Raw genomic sequence first — 21,711 nt, 5'->3', positions numbered from 1 at the left:
TGAACGTAGTGGATTTCATCTAAACGCCTCAGCAGACCCCACACGGGAGTAGTGTGCACACCGGTATTATTGCACCAGACTTACACCGAACCGCCAGCTCGGTCAAACGTTGTTTGACCCAAGGCTTTTTTAAAAAGAAAGAATTCTCTCTCTTTCATTCTCGCCAGTAGCACATTTGAAAAACGTCGTCCGTGCGTTGATCTGTGGCCAACCATCAAGGACCACAGTGTTGCACCCTATGTTGTATATAGGGAATGCCTCCTAAAACCACTCAGAATATGGCATGTCTCCCACTTGGTGAATCGATTGATGGATCACCTCCCCTGAGCGATAGCCATACGGACCTTAGTTTGGGCCCGAATATTGAGACAATGCCGGATTCACAGCCGGCCACTGGCCCCACCAATGGGCCAACACCTAGTGCACCACCGGTTCTGGGTCAGAACCGTGCGTCTACATCGACGCCACACGTGCCTCAGGTGGCCTCTCCCCCTGATAGGTTAGAGCAGATGATGCTCATAATGCAGCAACAACAATAAGTTTTGGCTACTATTGCAGGGGCCATTGCCCAAAACATGAATGTGGTCCCGCCTATGCCACCCATGCAGCCCACTGGAACTATGAATACAAGTGGCTTATTTAAGCACTTTCAGCGCTCTCGTCCTCCTACTTTTGTGGGTACTCACCAACCCGAAGAGGCATAGTATTGTTTGGATCGTATATCCAAGATGTTGAAGTCGTTGTACTGTACTGAAGCAGAGCAAGTTGAGCTTGTTACTTATATGTTCGAAAAAGAGACTAGTCTTTGGTGGGATAGCATCCTACGAACCATCCCCGAGAGATATGTGTGGACGTGGGACTCGTTCGAAACTCATTTCCATGGAAAGTATTTCCCCCTCACTTACCATAATGAAAAGGATGGTGAATTCCTCCGCCTTCGACAAGGGGGCATGACAGTGGTTGAATACAAGAACTGCTTCACGGAGCTGGCCAGATATGCTCCATTGATCCTAACGAATGAACCAATGAGAATGTGGCAGTTTTCAGAAGGTCTGTGACCTGATATCCGCACTAAGATGTGTTACGCTAGCATTCCCAACTATACGGAGCTAGTGAACATGTCCCTATGAGCTGAGTAGGATGGTGAGAGATTGTCTCGGACACGTATGCCAATGGGCCCAAGGCCTCAGCCGGAACTACAAAACCGGCCAATTCTTGGCAAAAGGCCACGTGTGGATTCGCCTCCCAAGCTAATGGCTCCACTGACCCACCAGAGGCGAACTGACCATTGGTGTACTTATTGTAAGAAGGGGAGACACACTAACCCCTTTTATTTTACCAAGATAAAGGACAACGGTTTCACGCCACCTCAGAAGGTCAACCGCCAACCACCGCGTGTTATCGCAGCTCCACCTTTACGATCTGCACCACTGACATAGTCGTTCTACCGACCGCCCGTACCTCGAAGCAGGCCACCTCAACAACCTATGGCAGTGCAAGCAAATTGTCCACAACAAGCTCGTGTACATGCACTTGCAGCTGAAGCATCTGCGTCAGCAACTGCAGTGTATTTAGCCTTAAAGTCACTTCCTGCATTCAAGGTACACCCGTATTTCTGTTGGTGGACACCGAGTCCATTATTTCGATGATATCATACTCTGCAGTCAAGCGTTTAAGGCTGAACACTACCCCTATGGTTGGGGTGAGAGTCATTGCGGCTGCAAGAACCTTCACAGACGCCACTAAACTTTGTAAGGGTTGCTTGATAGACTTAGGAAGCAAGGTGGTGTGTATTGACCTGATTATCACCACAATATATCATTACGATGTCATCCTCAGTATGGATTGTCTCATCGAAATAAAGGTAGAGATCGACTACGATACCAAATTGGTGACAGCCCATGGACCTAAGGGCATGACTTTCACCTTCCCCATTCAGGTCAGTTGTGCTTACCGCATTCATTGTTATGCCTCCCTGTTGGAAAATTTTGATAGTCCAACGCTTGGGAACACGCCAGTAGTCCAAGATTTCACGGACGTGTTCAGAACGATCCCTGGACTACCTCCTCAATGCGAGATCGACTTTACTATCGACCTTGTTCCAGATGCGACGCCTATTTCCTTACCGATATACCACATGCCTCCGTGTGAAATGGAGGAATTGAGGAAGTAGATATATGATCTGTTGGATTCAGGTTTTATACGGCCTAGCATATCTCCTTAGGGAGCTCCTGTGTTGTTCGTGAAGAAAAAGGATGGATCACTATGGTTATGTATAGATTATCGTAGGTTAAATCACGTCACGGTGAAGAATAAGTATCCTTTGCCTAGGATAGATGACCTGTTTGACCAATTGAAGGGAGCGCAATATTTCTCTAAAATCGACCTACAGTTCAAGTATCATCAGTTGCGCGTCAGGAATGAAGACGTGTAGAAAACAGTATTCAAAACTAGCTTCGGGCACTACGAATTCCTCGTGATTCCATTTGGACTTACAAATGCACCGACTGTATTCATGAATCTCATGAACCGAGTATTTTGGCCGTATCTTTACCGATTCGTCATCGTGTTTATAGATTACATTTTGATATACTCCAAGAGTCGGAAGGATCACGAAAAACACCTGCAAGCAGTCTTTGATACCCTCAGGCAGAATTAGTTATTCGCTTAGTACCGAAAATGCAACTTCTGGAAGGAAGAAATCAAGTTCCTGGGACACGTGGTTTCCAAGGAAGGAATTGCTATAGACCTTACCAAGGTGACCGCGGTACAAGACTGGGAGCAGCCAGGCTTAGTTACAGAAATGAGGAGTTTCCTCGGACTTGCCAGCTACTATCGCCGATTTATTGAAGATTTTTCTAAGATGGCCCGACTATTATCTCAACTCACTCGAAAAGATCTTAAGTTTGCTTGGAACGAGAAAGCAGAAGCAGCCTTTCAGGAATTAAAGGACAAGCTAACGTCTACACCTGTACTTGTATTGTCAGAGCAAGGGGTCAAGTACACTATTTACACCGACGCCTCTAATGTTCGTTTGGGATGTGTACTGATGCAGAAGGATAGGGTGATCGCCTATGCCCCGTGACAGTTGAGGAAGCACGAAGAAAACTACCCCACGCACGACCTGAAATTAGCGGCAGTCTTCTTTGCATTAAAGCTCTGGAGACATTACCTCTACGGAGAGGAGTTCGAGCTCTTTTATGACCACAAGAGCCCCAAGTACATTTTTACGCAGAGAGACCTGAATATAAGGCAACGACGTTGGATGGAGACCTTGAAAGACTTTAAGTTTGAGGTCTCCTACCATCCTGGCAAGGCCAACCTTGTGGCCGATGCATTAAGCCACAAGAAAATAATAGAATTTGCAGCTCCGCTGATGATAGAAGAGTGGAATATGGTAAAGTTTGTGTGAGATTTCGAACAAAAGATGACAGTGGAGGAGCCATTTGAGAGTGTCGCACACATCTACGTACAGCCACTTATTGATGATCGAATCATTGTGACTCAGAAAGAAGATGAACTGTTAGTGAAGATGAGTGAACGAGTAAGTGACAGTGAAGAATCCGAATGGAGAATTGGTTCGGATGGGGGTTTACGATATCGTGGCTGCCTATGCATCCCGAATCTCCATGACTTAAGAAGGGAAGTCCTAGAAGTCGCGCACAATTTGAAGATGGCGATACATCCGGGCAGTATGAAGATGTATCGAGACATGAAGCGTTCATACTGGTGGGACACCATGAAGGCCCAGATAACAGATTATGTATCCCGTTGTCTCACGTGCCAGTAAGTTAAGGTCAAACATCACCGACCCCCTGGTTTACTTCAGCTCATGCCCATAACTGAATGGAAATGGGACTTTATATCCATGGATTTCATTTCAAGGTTACCCAAGATGAGAAAGGGGCATAACTCCATTTGGATGATTGTTGACTGATTGACGAAATCGGCCCACTTCCTCCCAATTAGAGTTTCTAATTCGGCTGATGACCTAGCCAAGATGTATATTAAAGAGATAGTGCGATTGCATAGAATTCCTATAGAAATTGTGTCAGACCGAGACACATGATTCACATCTATCTTTTGAATTCGAATCCAAGAAGCAATGGGTGTAAAACTGAAATTTAGTACCGCGTTCCACCCACGGATCGATGGGCAGACGGAACGGGTAAATCAGATACTTGAAGACATGTTGCGAGCTTGTGTTCTTGATTTCAAGAATAGTTGGGATGACTGTCTCCCCTATGCCGAGTTTGCTTATAACAACAGCTTCCAAGCGAGCATTAGCATGGCTCCCTACGAAGCTTTGCATGGGCGCCCATGTCGAGCTCCAATTGTTGGGCAAAGATTGGCGAGAAGAGTCTGGTTGGCCTAGATTTGGTACAGGCGACCTTAGAGAAGATTGATATTATTAGGCGTCGACTTCTTGCAGCCCAGAGTAGATAGAAAAGTTACGCCGATACGAGACGGAGACAACTGGAATTCGATGTTGGAGACCACGTATTTCTTAAGGTTTCCCCAATGAAGGGAGTCCTTCGTTTTGGCAAAAAAAGGAAACTTATGCCGCGAGTTATTGGCCCATTCCAGATTCTAGACCGAGTGGGTGTGGTGGCATACCGCCTCACTTTACCCACACCACTCGTAAGCATGCACAACGTATTTCACGTATCAATGTTGAAGAAATATGTTCCTGACCCTACCCACATTATTAAATGGGAGCAAGTACAGTTAAGTGAATATGCTACCTATGTACTGCGACCAACACATATACTTAATAGGAAGGAACAAGTGCTATGCAGCAAAGTGATCCTGCTCGTGAAGGTATTGTGGATGCACCACACTAAGGAAGAGGTTACTTGGGAAACGAAAGCCGAAGTCCGTAAGAACTACCCTTAGATCCTCGAGGAGTACGAAAAGGTACTAATTTTGGAGATGAAATTTTTCTTTAAGGGGGGTAGATTGTAACATCTCAAAAAAATTCTTACAAAGACCCGAGTACCACCTCGGGCAGAAAGACCTAAGGACCGTATTTTGTAGTAATTTATACAGAAATTAATTAAGTACTAAACTAAATTAATCAATGGATTTAGCTCAAACCACCATTTACACAAATGGCAAGACCTAAAACCATCAATATTGCTAACTCAACACTACTTAAAAACTTAGGAGAAATCCTGTGAGCTTGTCACTCTCGGAGTACATTGAAACTCCGATCGAACCTACATCGCAAGTCGAAAGTCCGATGACCGTGAAACTATAGAGTTATATCTGTCCTACTGGGCTTGACAACCATCACGGGAATCGAGCCCAGATTGTGTCCAGAAACACATAATTTGAGTCTTGAGTAAAGTGTGTGAGAAATGCGAATATCTTTAGAAAACGTAATGAAACTTAAGTAAATTGGGTCATTCGCATACACGCGAAATTGAAGATTTTGGACTGTCAGTTTCTGACCAAACTTCACCCATGGGAAAGGGAAATTTTGTTGCACGAATCGGTATACTTGTGGCCCCGATCGAGTAAGTATGACCATTGATCTGACACGGGTCCTCCACGATCGATTGGCCTATCCAATCGTGCCAAAATCACATCCTGACATATATCCATTGTCACGAAACTTCCTCTATGACGTAAGTGAATAATGAACCTCCTTGTGAGCCCCATTTGTCGAAAACAACTGCCTAAAGGGTGAAATCTATGTATATGGTGACCCTAGGGCCATTTACATCACTACTGGGCCTATATAAAGCCCTTATTTCACCCTACTTCTATTCCATACGAATTTCTCCAAACCCTAGGAGAGAGAAGGGAGAAAAGAAGAGAAAAGAGTGAGGAGAGAAGAGAAAGTTTAGGAGATCGTTGCTGTGATTCTTTCCCACGACTCCACCCACTGAATCGCCTTCCTGTTACGCTACACGATTTATTTCAGCTACGATTTGGGTAAGAAAACCTAACCCTAGTATCGTTGTAGAGATCCAAATTGAGTAATCGCTAAACTAGCTAACCTATTTCACCATTTGGGTACCCGAAGTTCCATTTTCGGGAACGTAGAATTCTAACCGAGTCCGAATCTAGTATTCCGATGAAAGGTACGGACTATAAACGCTTAGGTTATGGTTATCAATGCTTTCAATGTTAGCTAATGATTTATGTCTGACTTGATTGCTACCATGTTGACTTAGATACGCCGTTTTCGATATATTTTATATGTATGAACTATGTTGAACAAAATATGCATCCTGTGTGTTTATTGAAATGTTTGAATGACTTTGTAAACGTGATTGAGTCTTGCCATGACTATTAATCTAAGATTCATGTTTGGCATATGCATGATGACCTCTTTGTGTAAACAATTGCCATAATATATATCGTAACTAATCTAGTCTATGTATTTTGGTGAAGTGTAACCTAAGTGTTTGATAAAATGTTTGAATAAGAAATTGTGATAATTTGTATTTATTAAGAGTATTAGAATAGGATTCTCAATCACTTTATGCATATGTATAGTTTCCTTCATGTAATTTTAATTTCATCTACGCGGTTTATGATTAAATGCAAGTGTTAGGTATATACTTAATGTGTATGATGAAATGCTCAAATGAGAAATTTGTTTGGATTGATTGCCAAATCTAGAATTATTATTACATGTGTTTACTTACTGCACCTGAGTATGAATGGGGCTACAACGTAGTCCAGGCAATCAGTAACCGTCTCTATTCGGGTGGCCGAACTATTCTCGCCACACTGGATAAATTCGACGAATTCGGGTTGCACGACGATTATCGATAGTGCTCAAGCCACGAGGGGTGCTTATGCACTCCATGTCGATTAAGTCAGCGTGTGCTCGTACCAATTGAACGTGTCTAATAAACTGATTGGCCCATTGTGTATTTACCATGTATGGACACCACTACTTGAATCTAAGGTACCCCCTCCGATGTAAAGGCCCGCCCTAACCATGGTACCACGATCCACTAAGACTCATGAGCCGAGTATGGTGGTATGGGACACTGTGTTCGAGCTGTCGGCCTACGCCAAGGTAATTAGCCACTCTGTAGTGACTAGTGAGCAAATATGGACTCGTGAGCCGAGCATGGTGGTATGGGACACCGTGTTCGAGCTATCGGCCTATGTCAAGGTGATTAGCCACCCCGTAGTGACCGCGAGTATAAACTTATGAATTTGCCTATCGATTGTTTTTCATTGGGAGTGATGACCCCATAACTTGCCTTTCATATGTGATTGACTAAGAGTGACAAACCTAGATGGATCCTTCGATTCAGGTCAATGATATTAAGGGAGGTACCCTAGCTTTCCAAATCTACTGTACGAATCAACTTAATTAATTACTGGGATAACATGACCATGCATTACACTGCATTAGTTAGGACGTGCTTTAAAGGTGTAGAAGTCACACAAGAGGCAGTATTGTCATATGCGACATTGGTGTCGGTGTCGCTTATTGAGGGAGCTTTGATGTGAGGGCATGCATCATTACTTACACCTTCATTTCTGCATTAATAAGAGTAGTTAAGAAGTGATTGTTATGCTGCTTTATCATTACTGCTTGATTAACTTGATAACATGTTAACCTTTGCCTTATAGTACCACTGAGTTGATCACTCACTCCCACTCCGGGACGGTGTTTTAAAACACCAACTAGACACTAGTTTAGATGCAGGTGATGATGAGGCCTATGAGGCAGAGCAGGATTTCATGGACGAGGAGGAGTTCTCCTAGTGTCAGCTTTCAGGCGGGTCTACGTAGACCTAGGGCTGATTCGTCGGGATACCGGGATACTTGTCTAGTTGGGCATCTTACATCTTCCCATTATCTATTTTGAAACAAATCTTGTATATATTAAACCCTGTTACACCATCATACTCTGGAAGTTGTGAATTGCTCACTTATTTTAATACATAACCTTCAGACTTCTGTATGCTATCTCTGGAGTATGATATGTTGCTTTAGTATAATCCCACTCATGTTTAGTGCATTGATATGGATGACATCTAAATATCATTATCCATATTGCATAAGTGATGTGCTGGATCCCAGGAGTGAAGCTTTGCCCGACCCTCGAAATTCAAGGTGTTACAGCTTCGACTCATCTAAGACAGCCTTTTGACTCGTCTAAGGACCGGATTCCATTCCAACAAATTTTTAAATTTTGATCGTGATAAGATAAAACAGATTTTTGACTGGTCGAAGGCCCTGCTCGACTGGTCGAGGGCCCTGTTAGACTGGTCAAGCAAGGTCTTCGACTAGTCGAGGGTGCAGGAAATCCAAACTGATTCGGTTGCTGGACTTCGAGTCGAGCAACCCTCGACTGGTCAAAAGGCCACCTTCAACTGGTCATGCAGCTTCCTCGACTGGTCAAAGATATAACAAAAATTTTGTTTTACTTCAATTGGAACTAAGACTAGTAAAAAATTTCTTAGACAAGTCGAGCCACAACTTACATTAGTTGAACCTTAACCAACTATAAGCATAAAAACTCACTTAAATTATATTTTCAAAGTACCTCATCCTAATGTCTTTCTAGGATTTATTATACCTGAAATGATTGAACTTTTGAAGTAGATTGGATGCTTGAACTTCATGGAACTTATTCTTCTACTTGGCTTAAACTTTAGTAGAGTCTTGAACTTTCCATCTTGATCTTCTACTTGATTTGAACTTTAGTAGAGTCTTGAACTTTCCATCTTAATCTTCTACTTGATTTGAACTTTAGTAGAGTCTTGAACTTTCCATCTTAATCTTCTACTTGATTTGAACTTTAGTAGAGTATTGAACTTTCCATCTTGATCCACATTAGAAGGCCACTTCATAAGTTGTTTTGTCTAAACAAAATTTGACAAACAAGGTGTGCTTTATTCACTATAACACTTACAAATCCAAGCAATGAAGTTGTGAGTAAATGCTTGTGTAAATGATTGAATGATAAACTCTAATGGGAAAGAGGGAATGAGGATTTGGGTATTAACTCTTGCAACAACTATCTCAAACTCTCTTAAATTCTAGCTCCTTTTACAAGAGGCAAGCCATGTGTATTTATAAAGTTGAAATCCCAACTATAAAAATAAAGGGCAGAAATCCGACATTGTCGATGTCATCGAAGGGTATTTGATGCCATCAAAATTTGAATCTCGATGTCATCGAACCTTCTCTGATTGCATTAACCTCCTACACAAGATATTTAGTTGGGTATAGCTCTAATTCTGTCTGATCTCATCGAGCACCCTTCAATGTCATGGATGTGTACTTTGATGTCATCGAGGGGTGTTTCAATGACATCGGGATTTCCTTTGAAAAATATACAATGGTTGCTGGATAGTTTTATCCCTTGTTCGATGCAATCGATCAGTCATTTGATGTAATCGAAATTTGAATTTCAATGCAAACGAACGGTATTCAATGTGATTGAACATATTGCTTTTACTTGAAAAGCTTGCTGGACAAGCGGTCCTCATTTCGATGCCATCAATCAGTCTTCGATGCCATCGATAACTTGCTCTCGATGGTATCAAAGGAACTTCGATTACATCCAGGAGCACTTAGAGTATTTTTTATTTTGGAGGAAATAAGCACAAGGTCGATTCAATCGAAGTAAGTTCGATGCCATCAAAGCTTAAGTTTCGATGTTATCACACTATATTCGATGCAATCGACAATTCCCAGCATTTATTCAGTTTGTCGCTAGACTATGTGGACTTATTTTTTGATGCAATCGAACCAAGTTCAATTCCATCGAAGATGTTCTCGATTACATCTCGATTCAATCGTTAGGAACTTTGTTTTACCTATTCAATTCATACTTCCTCTAATACTTAAAGTGTTAGCAACCTAATCTTATTAGAAGATTTTCAAAGTAGTTAAGGGTAAGTTAGGTTCTTTTAGGGCATATACCTGCCAGGGTTTGTTTTGGGTAGATATGGCTTACTTTACCTTTTAAACATGATCGTATGCCTTCATCTTGATGAGTCTTGAGCTTGATGTCTTCATCTTGGGACTCACTTAACTGGCAGACTCAATACTCACGTATATTGACAAACAAGGACACTTTCACGACTTAATTCAAACCGAACAAGTATGACCCCAAGTGCCAAGATAGGTAGATACATAGTAGGTGACCGATATAAAATAAGATCGGTCATCTATTCAACCACTCGCATAGTATTTTAAAATTATCATGTGATAGTCAAATGGTAGGTTTCATACTCTGATAATGGGTTACACATTTGTCTTCCTTATGAAAGGACTTTTCAATATAGACAAAAGAGAAACAGGAAAGGAAACCTTATAGTCGGCCATGGAGAGCAGCTGTAAAACACCTTCCTGAATGAAGAACTCTAATTAATGCTCAAACTGAATTTAACATATGAACTTATATCCAAATTAGTACTAAAGTGAACAACTACTTGATTAACACTATAGATTACACTAAGAAATGTAAACAACAAGCCAAAGTAAAGGATTACACTACAAAATGTAATTGACTGACAGAAAAGTAAAGGGATTACACTAAGGCATGTAAATGACGAATAATTAAAATATAGATTTGGTTTGATTGGGTTGGTATGAGCCAATTTGCTTTGCTGAAATCCTTCGCTATTTATAACCTTAACCCAAACATCTATATGCTTCTCACGTTTTGACGGTTGTTGTAACCATTTTAGCACAACTTAACTCCCTTTGCTTCTAAACTTGCCATTTATCCTGTAACCGTTTCTACACGATCACTCTTCACTTAATCGCTTAGTTGATGATGTGGCATTGCTTGATGCACTCCAGCTATATTACTGTAGAATCTTCTGCATATATCCCCAAAGATCTTCAAATACACCATGCAAATCTATCCAGATCACCCACAACCCGCTTTAATAGGCTTTCACAGAAATTGACGACAATGGGAATGAACAAGCACAACATCACAATTCTACGTACATCACATTGCATGCATAACAATCAACACCTAGTCTGTTCAAACACATGATTTATGGCTTGCCGACATAGTCAGATCCTGCCCATCAAAAACTTAAACTTATTGGTTTAACGCACATCCACATCATTATGTATTTAACACAACACTACATACACACCATCGCATCATTAGTGCGCAAGAACTAATCTCAATCCTCAGAAGTTAGTTAGATCTTGTGAAATAGGAACCGTACATTTGTATGAGCAGAGTGGGTGCCTAACACTTCCCCTCTCTGTAATTGGGGTCCCTTACCTAGAATCTTTGGTTGTAGATCTAAGAGTCGTCTTAAGGTTGAGAATATTCAGGTTTTCATTCTTAAGTGTTTCTATAGTGGTCTAGCTGACTATAGGATTAAAGTAATTGTCTAGTGGCGACTCTAGTTAGCCCTTTACATGTATTAATTCAAAAGCTCTTGAAAGAGGCTACTCGTGGAAGCCGCGAGTCGATTTCGTTTGGGATCCAGCATCCACAACTACTGTTAATCATACCAAAAAATCCCCTCCTTATCGCACTCTAAGAGTGGAGTTAGGGGCCCATGCATCGTTTTTTTAGGGCATGACAATTGGACTGATTTCTTATGACAACACACAATTTTTTACCCCCATTAAATGGAAACTTATTATGTATATATTCTTTTTGTAATTTTTTTTTAATCATTGAATATACAAAATGCATGTATTTCAACATTTTATGAAGTTTCACTCAAAAATTCCACCATTTTCTCATGTTCCCCTAATGCTTCCCCACATTTTCCGGTTATCAACAATATTATCAATGATATTGATATTGTTTCCGTATCCCGGCCAACGAAACTTGTAGGGATATCGATACTTCAAATATTGAGTACAATAGCTGTCAAAGCTATGTAGATTAAAGAATTCATAATTGACTTGATAGTAAAAGAATTTCCTAAACAACCAATAGAAATTTACTGTAATAATCAAGTTGTAATAAGTGCGATTAAAAATGAGATAATAAGCTCAAAAGAAAAACATATTAAAGTACAATATCATTACATATATTCTCTTTAGAAAAAAATTGTAAATTTCTTACCATCTAAAGAAATGGTACTAGACTTATTAACAAAAGTTGTGATTAATGAATATTTTGGAAGACGTGTTTGTTATGGATTTGAAAGCTGAATAATAATTAGCTAAATAAAACAAATTAGCTGGTACAACCGCAAATAACGAAAAATAAAAATAAAAAAATCCTCACACCATAAGATAAATGAAAACAGATAACAAAGTACAATCCATGGATGATTGGAAAAAGATTCTTATATCATAGGATAAAAAGGAGAGGCACTATTAAGTAAATAAGAATTAAATTATCTCATAAAGATTAGAAGAATAAAATATCATATTTGTCGGGTAAGTTAATGGATCGATCAAATCTTATATTAGTGAACGGGAGTATCAAAAAGAAAAGAAATGTCCATATTAGCCCGGTGAGAGATATTAGCCCATAATACTGAGTGGAAGTGTTGTGGCCACATGGCCTTAATTTATTTTCTCAAGGAATCCCCCACAACAATGGTGAAAGATTCAGTCGTGTAGAGAACAGTCACACTGAGATGGCCAAATGAAAGAACTTCAACGGCTAGAATCCAATGAACTTGTAAATAAGTACATATACAGTCAACATGATCCGTTTGTAACGGAGAAGCGATATAATCCAATACAGAAAGGAAAGTGTTAATTGTGATTGATATACTAGTCCCAAGAATCAATACGAAGCAGGCACGGCAATGGTAGATAAGCCTAAGTCAATTGTTGATCTTCACGCGGGCTATCTTCACTGATCTGCCATACAAGTGTCAATCAATCAGAAACAATCTAATCTTCGCCTGTGGCTTCACACGACTGTGGCATACACCATCGGGTCGATTTCATTTGAGTTGGTATATGCCACGCGTGCAATTCTTGAGTGCCCCAGTATCAAAGGTCATTCCAACTACAGTATACCTCATCATACAACAAAGACCACATTTGAGAAAGAAAATGCCGTAATTGGATGGCAAAGATCTGTCTCGGAGGACACTTCGTCCCATCAAATCAACGGTTTCAATCAATAAGCCACATGCCCGCTTGTAAAAAAACCAAAAAACAAAATCCATCGTAAAACTCATCTTTCCTCTTCAGGCTCTCGTCGTCTCTGTAAGAGAGAGCAACTAATTTTCACTCAAAAACGTATATATCCACGTATTATTCTCTGCACGTTAAAAAACGTATAATCTATATATATATATATATTGAGAGAGAGAGAGAGAGAGAGAGAGAGAGAGAGACCTATTTTTCGAATTAGGGTTTTGAAATGTGGAGGGATAATGGGAGATTGTGAAGAAAAAGGTATCTCCTTCATGAAAGCTGAGGAATCTCCTTCTTCCAACGTCAATGCTGTCCAAACCGTATATGGAAATTTTCAGAATTTAAAGCTAGATGACACCGAGAATCCTGAAGTGAACCTAGATGACACCGAGAATCCTGAAGTGGACCTAGATGACACGGAGAATCCTGAAGTAGACCTAGATGACACGGAGAATCCTGAAGTAGACCTAGATGACACCGAGAATCCTGAACTCGACCCCGCTCCAAAGGAGGAGTGGAACAGCGGCGGAAGATCTCACCATCATCCCTTAAGACCTGGCGAGCCGGACTGCAGCTTTTATCTGCGGATGGGGATGTGCCGATTCGGATCCAACTGCAGATTCAATCACCCGCCCAGAAGGAAAAACAAGGTATTTTCATATCGGCTCAATTGTCGGGAATCCAAGCATTCTCGTTTTGTTATATGCATTCACCAGTCCTTTTCCTTTATTGGGGAAGAAATCGCATTATAGGGTTTTAAGTTAGTAAAATTCGTCTAATTTTTGTGGCTTCTACATAATCACGAATTTGATATTTTGTTGGGGAAATGGCAGTTTTTCTTAGGACTGAAGAAATTCAATGGGGAAGTCATTATGTTCTCAAAAGATGGTTTAGTAGTGTAGCATCTTCTTTAAAATTCTCAAAAAGTTATGATTGCTTTTGATCCTCGTTGTTATGTATGTGAATCATCATCATTAACCCAAATACTTTGGTGTTGGTTTATTAATCATGTTTTGTCAGCAGACTTTATCCAATGACCTATTCCTGGCAAGTTAGCCTTCATATCCTTTCTCACCACCTCAACCGCTTTTCAGGCCCTTTAACTGTGATCAATATTCCAAGCATTTCGGTATTTTTTGCACATAACCAAACCATCTCTCTCTGAGAAGAATGACCAAAATATCTCAATGTCTTTTCCATTGCTTTATATATTATTGTGACCACGCCTAGGCTGCTTTGAATGAACTCATTCTTAATTCTATCTGTCCTACTCTTTCCATACATTCATCTTTGCAACACTCAAATATCTTTTGATGCTGCTTCCCAACTGTCTCCACTCTGGCCCATATGGTATAGCCGGTCAAATGGGTGCATACTTGAATATTTTCCAAATCACTGAGCCTCACAACCTCTGTTTTTCTTTTTCAATCTTTTTATTTTAGTAAATTGTAGATAATTTCGTATAGTGTAACGACCCCTTTGATATTTCTGGACTTCCTTTTACTTCTTCTTTTGAACTAACTGCTTTGATTTGTTAGTGCTTTATGTCTGTTCTTGATAGTTCATCTTTTGGGTATTCTATATTTCTTCCATAGGTTGGTAAGGACAAGGAAAATGAAAAGGAAAATGAAAATGAAAAGGCAGGGCAGCTAGAGTGCAAGGTTTGCAGTTTCTCTATAATGATTATTTTATTTGCTTGAATTTACTTACTTTTTTCGGCGAGGAAGAATTGACTTTGTTTGGTTTTCTACCTGTCACACGACTACTGCTTGTTGCATTCATATTTTATTAATAGAACTGTAGTTGCTGCAAAGTATTGGGTTTTTGGATTTTACTTTGCTTTTATTTTGCCAAATACCAAGTTTTATAGTTTTGGTTTGAGGCTCTACTATACTCTTGCATAGACTCAATTTTTCTTGGTCTTTTGTCATCCAAATGAAACTTAATTACTCCGAACATGAGATGTCTATAAAAATTCTTGTTGCACTTTTTTGTAAAATGTCATTTCTGCAACATCTATAACCTGTTCAGTGTTCTCCTTCTTCATGCAACTCTTTTCTTATCAGTCACAACAGACATTTTAAGTATTTATGTTCTTAAAAAATTTCTAGTAGTGAAATGGGCATTTGTCTAACTTTTGCATTATAAGATCAATGATTACTGTAGTAAAAGGAAGTAACTTGCAAGTATTAGGCTTTAAAAAATTGACAACCATGAACCTATTAAAAGGGAGATGACAAAACAAGAGAATAGCAAGAAACATGGGAAGACTGCAAGACTGTCCAAAAAATGTGACCCTCACATCACTCATCCACCTCGAGAATGATTCCCAAAGGCCAAAATGCGAAGACAAAGGAATACAATAGAGATGGGGGAAGTCAGGCATCCAAAGCCTCTCCTGCAACAACCATATTCCACTCATGAACAATCTATAAGCTGAGATGCCTTGAAATTTTGTTCTCATTGAAGCACATTCTGTCAAAAGGGGGCGGTTCTTCTTGCAATAACAGTGCATGACAATGTCTTATTTTGAAAATTCCTCACATCCCTTTCCTTCCACATACACCACATAATGGCATTTGGAAGTATACTCCATAAGTTATTGCCCTTGATAGGCAACGGGTGGGGCCCGCCTCACACGAGCCACCAGCCTCACACGGGCCGTCCACCCCAAGTGTGCCCCTGCATCCCACAGGCAACCCCACTCGAGCCTGGTGTAAAAATGCCCCTGCATTAATTACCCCCGGTGAGGAGTCTCGAACACGAGACCTCCCGCTCTGATACTAATTTGATGCAGGACAATTAATTACTTGCTCTAAAAGCTCGAACTGATAGAGCATGGTGAATCAATCCCTTTATCTTATAGCCCAGGCCCCACATCGCATGGGTTAGGACATCGGCCGAACCCCCCTCGTGGGCCCCAAATCACATAGGTACCGCCTCACACGGGCCACCCACCCCGAGTGTACCCCTGCATCCCACAGGCAACCCCACTCGAACCCGGTGTGAAAATGCCCCTGCATTAATCACCCCCGGTGAGGAGTCTTGAACACAAGACCTCTCGCTCTGATACCAATTTGATGCAGGACAATTAACCACTTGCTTTAAAAGCTCGAACTGTTAGAGCATGGCGAGCCAATCCCTTTATCTCATAGCCCAGGCCCGACATTTCATGGGTTAGGACCTCGACCGAACTCCTCTCGTGGGCCCCGCATCACATGGGTACCGCATCACACAGACCGCCCACCCCGAGTGTGTCTCTGCATCCCACAGGCAGCCCCACTCGAGCCCGATGTGAAAATGCCCCTGCATTAAAGTGTGGCTCCAAACTTCCCTCATGAATGAGCAAATGCTTTCACCTTATGAGTGATTGGATTGATCCACACTCTTGGCCAAGGGGAAACTCACCAATTTTGTGGGTACATTGGCATATGAATAATTTCTAAGCTAATTGTCTGTTATGAGCTCAACCTCCAAATCCTCTGATTGGGTTTAGTCACATACAAATGCAACTTATCCAACATGCTTATTAGATCTCTAAATCTACTATTCTCCTTGTCACTAAGATTTATGTGAAAAATGTTGTTCCAGGCCACCATGTCCACAAGAATATCATAGAACTCCCTAATAAGACCTGATTAAAGTATGTCATTTGTGAGAGAGAATAGTGCAAGAAAATTTGAAGGAAGATTAGTGCAATAGAGTAGTGAATCCAACTAGAGAAAATATGTGAAATCTAACTCGAAGAAGATGGAGGAGAAGGATTCAGAGTGAGTGGTGAATCGATGAAGAAAGACCCTAGATCATAGAAATCCGACTTCAGCTGTTTGTGGGAGGATTTCTTGAAGAATGATCGGAATAAAATTTAGAAGGGTTTTCAGTTCAGGAAGATTTCCAAAATTGTGATTTCGTGACAATGTAATTCGGTGATTATTAGGGGTTTCACTTTTGTTTGGTTCCCATCAATCAATGAAGCTAAGGAAGCCTTTGAAGGCTGAATGGAAGGTGATCAAGAAGTGAACAAAATGGTTGTTCAGTAGGCAAAATCAGTGTATCAAATAGCATCCGTGGCGTACGCTACTTAGCGTAGCATACTCAAATAGCATACACTACATCTACGTAGCATGTAGCGTACACTACGATGCACCATTTTTTTTTCTTCATGTAAAATGGTTTAAAACTCATATTTTAAAAAATCTTATAATGTAAAATGGAAACTAAACATTTCTTTATTGATTTTAATTGGAAACAGTGGTGTTTTTTTGTGTGTTAAAATTGGTGTTGAACTCGCACCATAAAGAAATTTAAAGAACTTGAGCTAAAAGAAAAAAGGCTCAAAAGAGAGTTTTTTAAAACCCCTCTTTCAAATCCTAGCCTCCGATGCAAGCCCTCCTTCACTTCTTCAAATCTCTGATCTAGAAGGCCATTGAAGGGGATATTTCGGCTGATCATTGGAGCTTGCGAGAAGGTCCATTTTCTGTATATTCAAGAGCATTGGAGCTTAAATGAAGGAGAAATTAGATTTCCCTCTTTCTGCATTTGTATGGCTACAAAGCTGCAATTTTCATATTTTTGATTGATTGAATCTCTTCTTGAGCCTGCAAGAGGTATATTCTTACCCCTTAATGAGTTCCTTTTCATTTAGAATGAAGATTTATTAGTTATTTCGGGATTTTTTTTTTTTTTTTTTTTTAAATGCCGATTACTGTGCAATATTTGTAGGATAGGGGTTGCTATGCAATTTTTTCATTTTAAGGTGGTTTTTTTACGGGCGGCTATGCATTGTTTTTTATGGTGTGGCCTATGTGGGCTCTACGTGGTTTGTGTATGAGTGGCTATGCATTGTTTTCTGCGTTGTGGTCCACGTGGGGCCTTCTAAAGTGTATGGGTGGATGTGCATTGTTTTCTATGGTTTGGCCCATGTGGGGCCCACTAAGGTGCGTGATTGGTGTTTGTGTATTGTTTACTATGGTGTGGCCCATGTCAAGTCCACTGTGGTGTGTATGGGTGCTCGTGATTTATTTTCTATGGTATGCTCCACGAGGGGACCGCTATGGTGTGTTTATGGGTGGTTGTGCATTGTTTTCCAGTCCATCGTGTGGGCCACCACTCTACGATGGTGGTTTTTTACATTTTTGTATTGCTCTTTTTGATTTACTGATTTGTGAGTTTGTGACTTCATTTGTGATTTTTTGCAGTGAACTAAAAGAGAGATGTTTGAAAGAAAAAGTGAGATTTTGCTTGGAAATATGTGGCCAATAATCCGCTCGGACAATCTCATAGAAATTATGTGCACTGTAAATTTTGTGGTCAAAGGTGTATAGGAGGCGTGACTTGCCTAAAGCATCACCTGGTTAGAACCCATAATGGGATAAAGCCGTGCCCAAAAGTGATAAAAGAAGCAAATGAGGAGTGTAGAAAAGCTTTAAAAGGATATCATGATGGAAAAAATAAAAGAAATGAGGTGTTCTTAGATATAGGGAGGGGGATCGACATATTGTTACGATTCTGCGAGTGATAGTATCAATGTGGGTAATGATGTGTTTGTTGGCAGCCAACTTGGTGGCATATCTTCTAGTAACCAACCTGATGCAGGACAATTAATCACTTGCACTAAAAGCTCAAACTGATAGAGCATGACGAATTAATCCCTTTATCTCATAGCCCAGGCTCCAAAGTCATGAGTTTAGGTCCTCGGCCGAACCCTCCTCGTGGGCCCCAAATACACGTGTTCTGCCCTACACAGGCCCCAAATCCATGGGTTATGCATGCCATCCCCTGAGTGTGCCCCTACATCCCACAGGCCACCCCACTTGAGCCCGGTGTGAACATGCGCCCGCATTAATCACCCCCGATGAGGAGTCTCGAACACGAGACCTCCCGCTTTGATACCAATTTGATGCAGGACAATTAACCACTTGCACCAAAAGATCGAACTAATAGAACATGGCAAATTAATCCCTTTATCTCATAGCCCAGGCCCCAAATCCATGTATTCCGCCCTACACGAGCCACTCGCTTCACACGGGCCCCAAATCCATGGGTTATGCAGGCCACCCACCCCGAGTGTGCCCTTGCATCCCACAAGCCACCCCACTTGAACCCGATGTGAAAATGCCCCTGCATTACAACCAATGACAAGAGGGTGATCGGAAGATTTATAAATTTTTTTTTTTTGGGAATGCTTTGTCGTTTAACTAGTGTAATAACCTGCACTTTTCAGCATTGTGTGAGGCTATTGGAAAATTTGGGCCGAGATTGAAGCCACCATCCATGCATAAGATGAGGACATGGATACTAGAGGCAGTTGGTAATATTGATAATTTAATGAAAGCATATTAGAAAACTCATGGATGTTCAATTATGTCTGATGGTTGGATGGATGGAAAGAATAGAACTATCATCAACTTTTTGATTAATACTTTGGCCGGAACAATGTTTTACTAGTCTATTGATGCTTCTGATTCAATAAAAGATAGAAATTTGCTATTTAAATATCTCAATGAGATTGTGGAAGAGAATGGGAAAGAAAATGTGGTTCAGGTTAGTACGAATAACCATTCGATCTATGTGAGTGTTGGGAAGAAGCTGATGGATAAGAGGAAAAATATATATTGGACTCCATGTGCTGCACACTGTGTAGATCTAATGTTGGAGGATATCGGAAAAATGAAAATATATTATGAAACGCTCGAAGAGGAAATTATAGTGACTGAGTTTATTTATGGGCATGGAATTGTACCGAGCATGATGAGAAGCTTCATGAATAATAATGAGCTTCTACGACCGACAGTGACATGCTTAAAACATCATACCTAACCCTCTGAAGTATTACAAGCAAAAGAAGGGTCTTCAAGCCCTGTTCACATCGGAACAATAATGTTCATGTTCTTGGGTTAAAAGATCAGAAGAAATACTCGATAACTGGGTTGCACAATTTTGGTATCAGAGCGGGTAATCGTTGGGGGATGTTCGACTCTACACCATCTCTTAATGGCTTTGAAGGGGTGACACATGAGGAGTTTGTGCAAGTAACCCAATTGATCTGTTCACTCATAGAGCTAGTAGATCAACTGATGCATACGGTAGACAATTTCACTGATAAAGCTGGAGAGCTCTAGTGCGTAGGGGAAGGTTTGCACCAAGGTCCCAATCAACAAAGGGTGGCCTCGGTTTGTGAAGACGCCAACAATCGAATCCTTCAATTATTGGAACGTGATAGAATTAAGCTAAAAATTTTGGAATTTCATGGTTGGTTGTATGTTGATGACTTCATCGATTGGCTAAGTGAGGTAGAAAAGGTGTTCGAGTACAAGGAAATCACGGACAATTTGAAGGTTTAAGTTAATAGCTATGAAGTTTTCTGGTTATGCATTCGCATGGTGGGACGATCTCCAAGCCGAATGAATTTGTCAAGGTGAGGAGAATTAATTTCTTGGGAAAGGATGGAAAAGAAGTTAAAAAAGTTCCTACCCATGACTTATGCCCATGACCTTTATCAAAGATGTCTCAATCTATGTCAAGGGAACAAATAAGTAATGAATACACTAAGGATTTTCGTACATTGACATCACAAGTAGGGTTTCATGAATATGAAGACCAAAATATTTCAAGATGCTTTCCAAAAAAGAAAAATTAATTAATTCAAGATATCTTAAAGTCTTAACTTAGACCTAAAAAACGAATTAGCTTTCAAAGATGTATTTTAGATGTCTGATGCATTCACACTTGTATTAAAAGCCAAGGAAATAATTAATTGGGGACATGGGAGACAATTTGGTGCCCCACAAGGATTGTCGTGAATGGTGGGGCAACATGCAAACTTACCATGGAAAGCAACCAAAGGGCCTCCCATAGGTCGAGGATGATGGGCCAATGTCCAAAAATGAAGTCAAACCCCAATCGTTGTTCAGAGTATCCCCAATATTATCAAAATATCCCTGATATTATCCGTATCTCTAGCTCGGTGATACTGATAACACTGGTAGTGATACCAATAACACTCGTAGTCGTAGAAATTCCAGGCATCGACGATGTATTGCTAAGTATTGCCAATGTATCAATATCGCTAATGTATTGCCAATATTTTCGATTGTGTAAATTCTAGGTGTCACTCGTACCATCAATGTATTGACATTGCCAATATTTTCGATTGTGTAAATTGTGGGTATCGCTTGTATTGCCGGTGTATCAACGATATTTCGATAATATCGCCAATATATCAATATCACCAAAAATATGTTTATTAAAAAAAATTCCATTTCAAAATTTTATATGGGAACACTGTTCAATTTTTATATATATATATATATATATATATATATATATATATATATATATATATATATATATATATATATATATATTTTTTTATGGGCGTATGGTTGTATGCAGTGTTCAAATTGTCATCAATAATATCGATCATATTGTGATATTATCATCAACGCAACACGGGCAGTATCGAAACATAATCTTTCGTTTTCTTTCTAGTTGACGATTTCTTGGTGAAATATCGTGCATTGTCGATATTCTGAAATGTCGATGGATGTTTGGATGGATGGATGGGATATATGGGATGGTTGGACTGGTTTCTTATGACAACTCATGCTTTTAGTACCCCTTAAATGAAAACTTATT

At 40.3% G+C, this 21,711-nt stretch overlaps 1 protein-coding gene across 2 annotated transcripts in view; it reads left to right on the top strand.

Moving 5' to 3' along the window:
* The first annotated feature begins 13,064 nt into the window (after positions 1–13,064).
* LOC131239906 (zinc finger CCCH domain-containing protein 67-like) overlaps positions 13,065–21,711 on the top strand; it is a 48,700-nt gene continuing 40,053 nt past the window's right edge. Inside the window, exons 1-3 of one of the 2 annotated variants that reach the window (XM_058237837.1) lie at positions 13,065–13,511; positions 13,542–13,724; positions 14,670–14,735. In XM_058237837.1, the coding sequence (XP_058093820.1) occupies positions 13,314–13,511; positions 13,542–13,724; positions 14,670–14,735 (447 nt within the window). In that variant the 5' untranslated portion in view covers positions 13,065–13,313. Of the gene's footprint in view, positions 13,725–14,669; positions 14,736–21,711 lie in introns of both variants that reach the window. The other variant, XM_058237836.1, reaches the window with a different exon arrangement.

This window comes from Magnolia sinica, chromosome 3 (assembly GCF_029962835.1).
Source record: "Magnolia sinica isolate HGM2019 chromosome 3, MsV1, whole genome shotgun sequence".
Taxonomy (NCBI): domain Eukaryota; kingdom Viridiplantae; phylum Streptophyta; class Magnoliopsida; order Magnoliales; family Magnoliaceae; genus Magnolia; species Magnolia sinica.
This window is presented reverse-complemented; position numbering and strand designations above follow the sequence as displayed.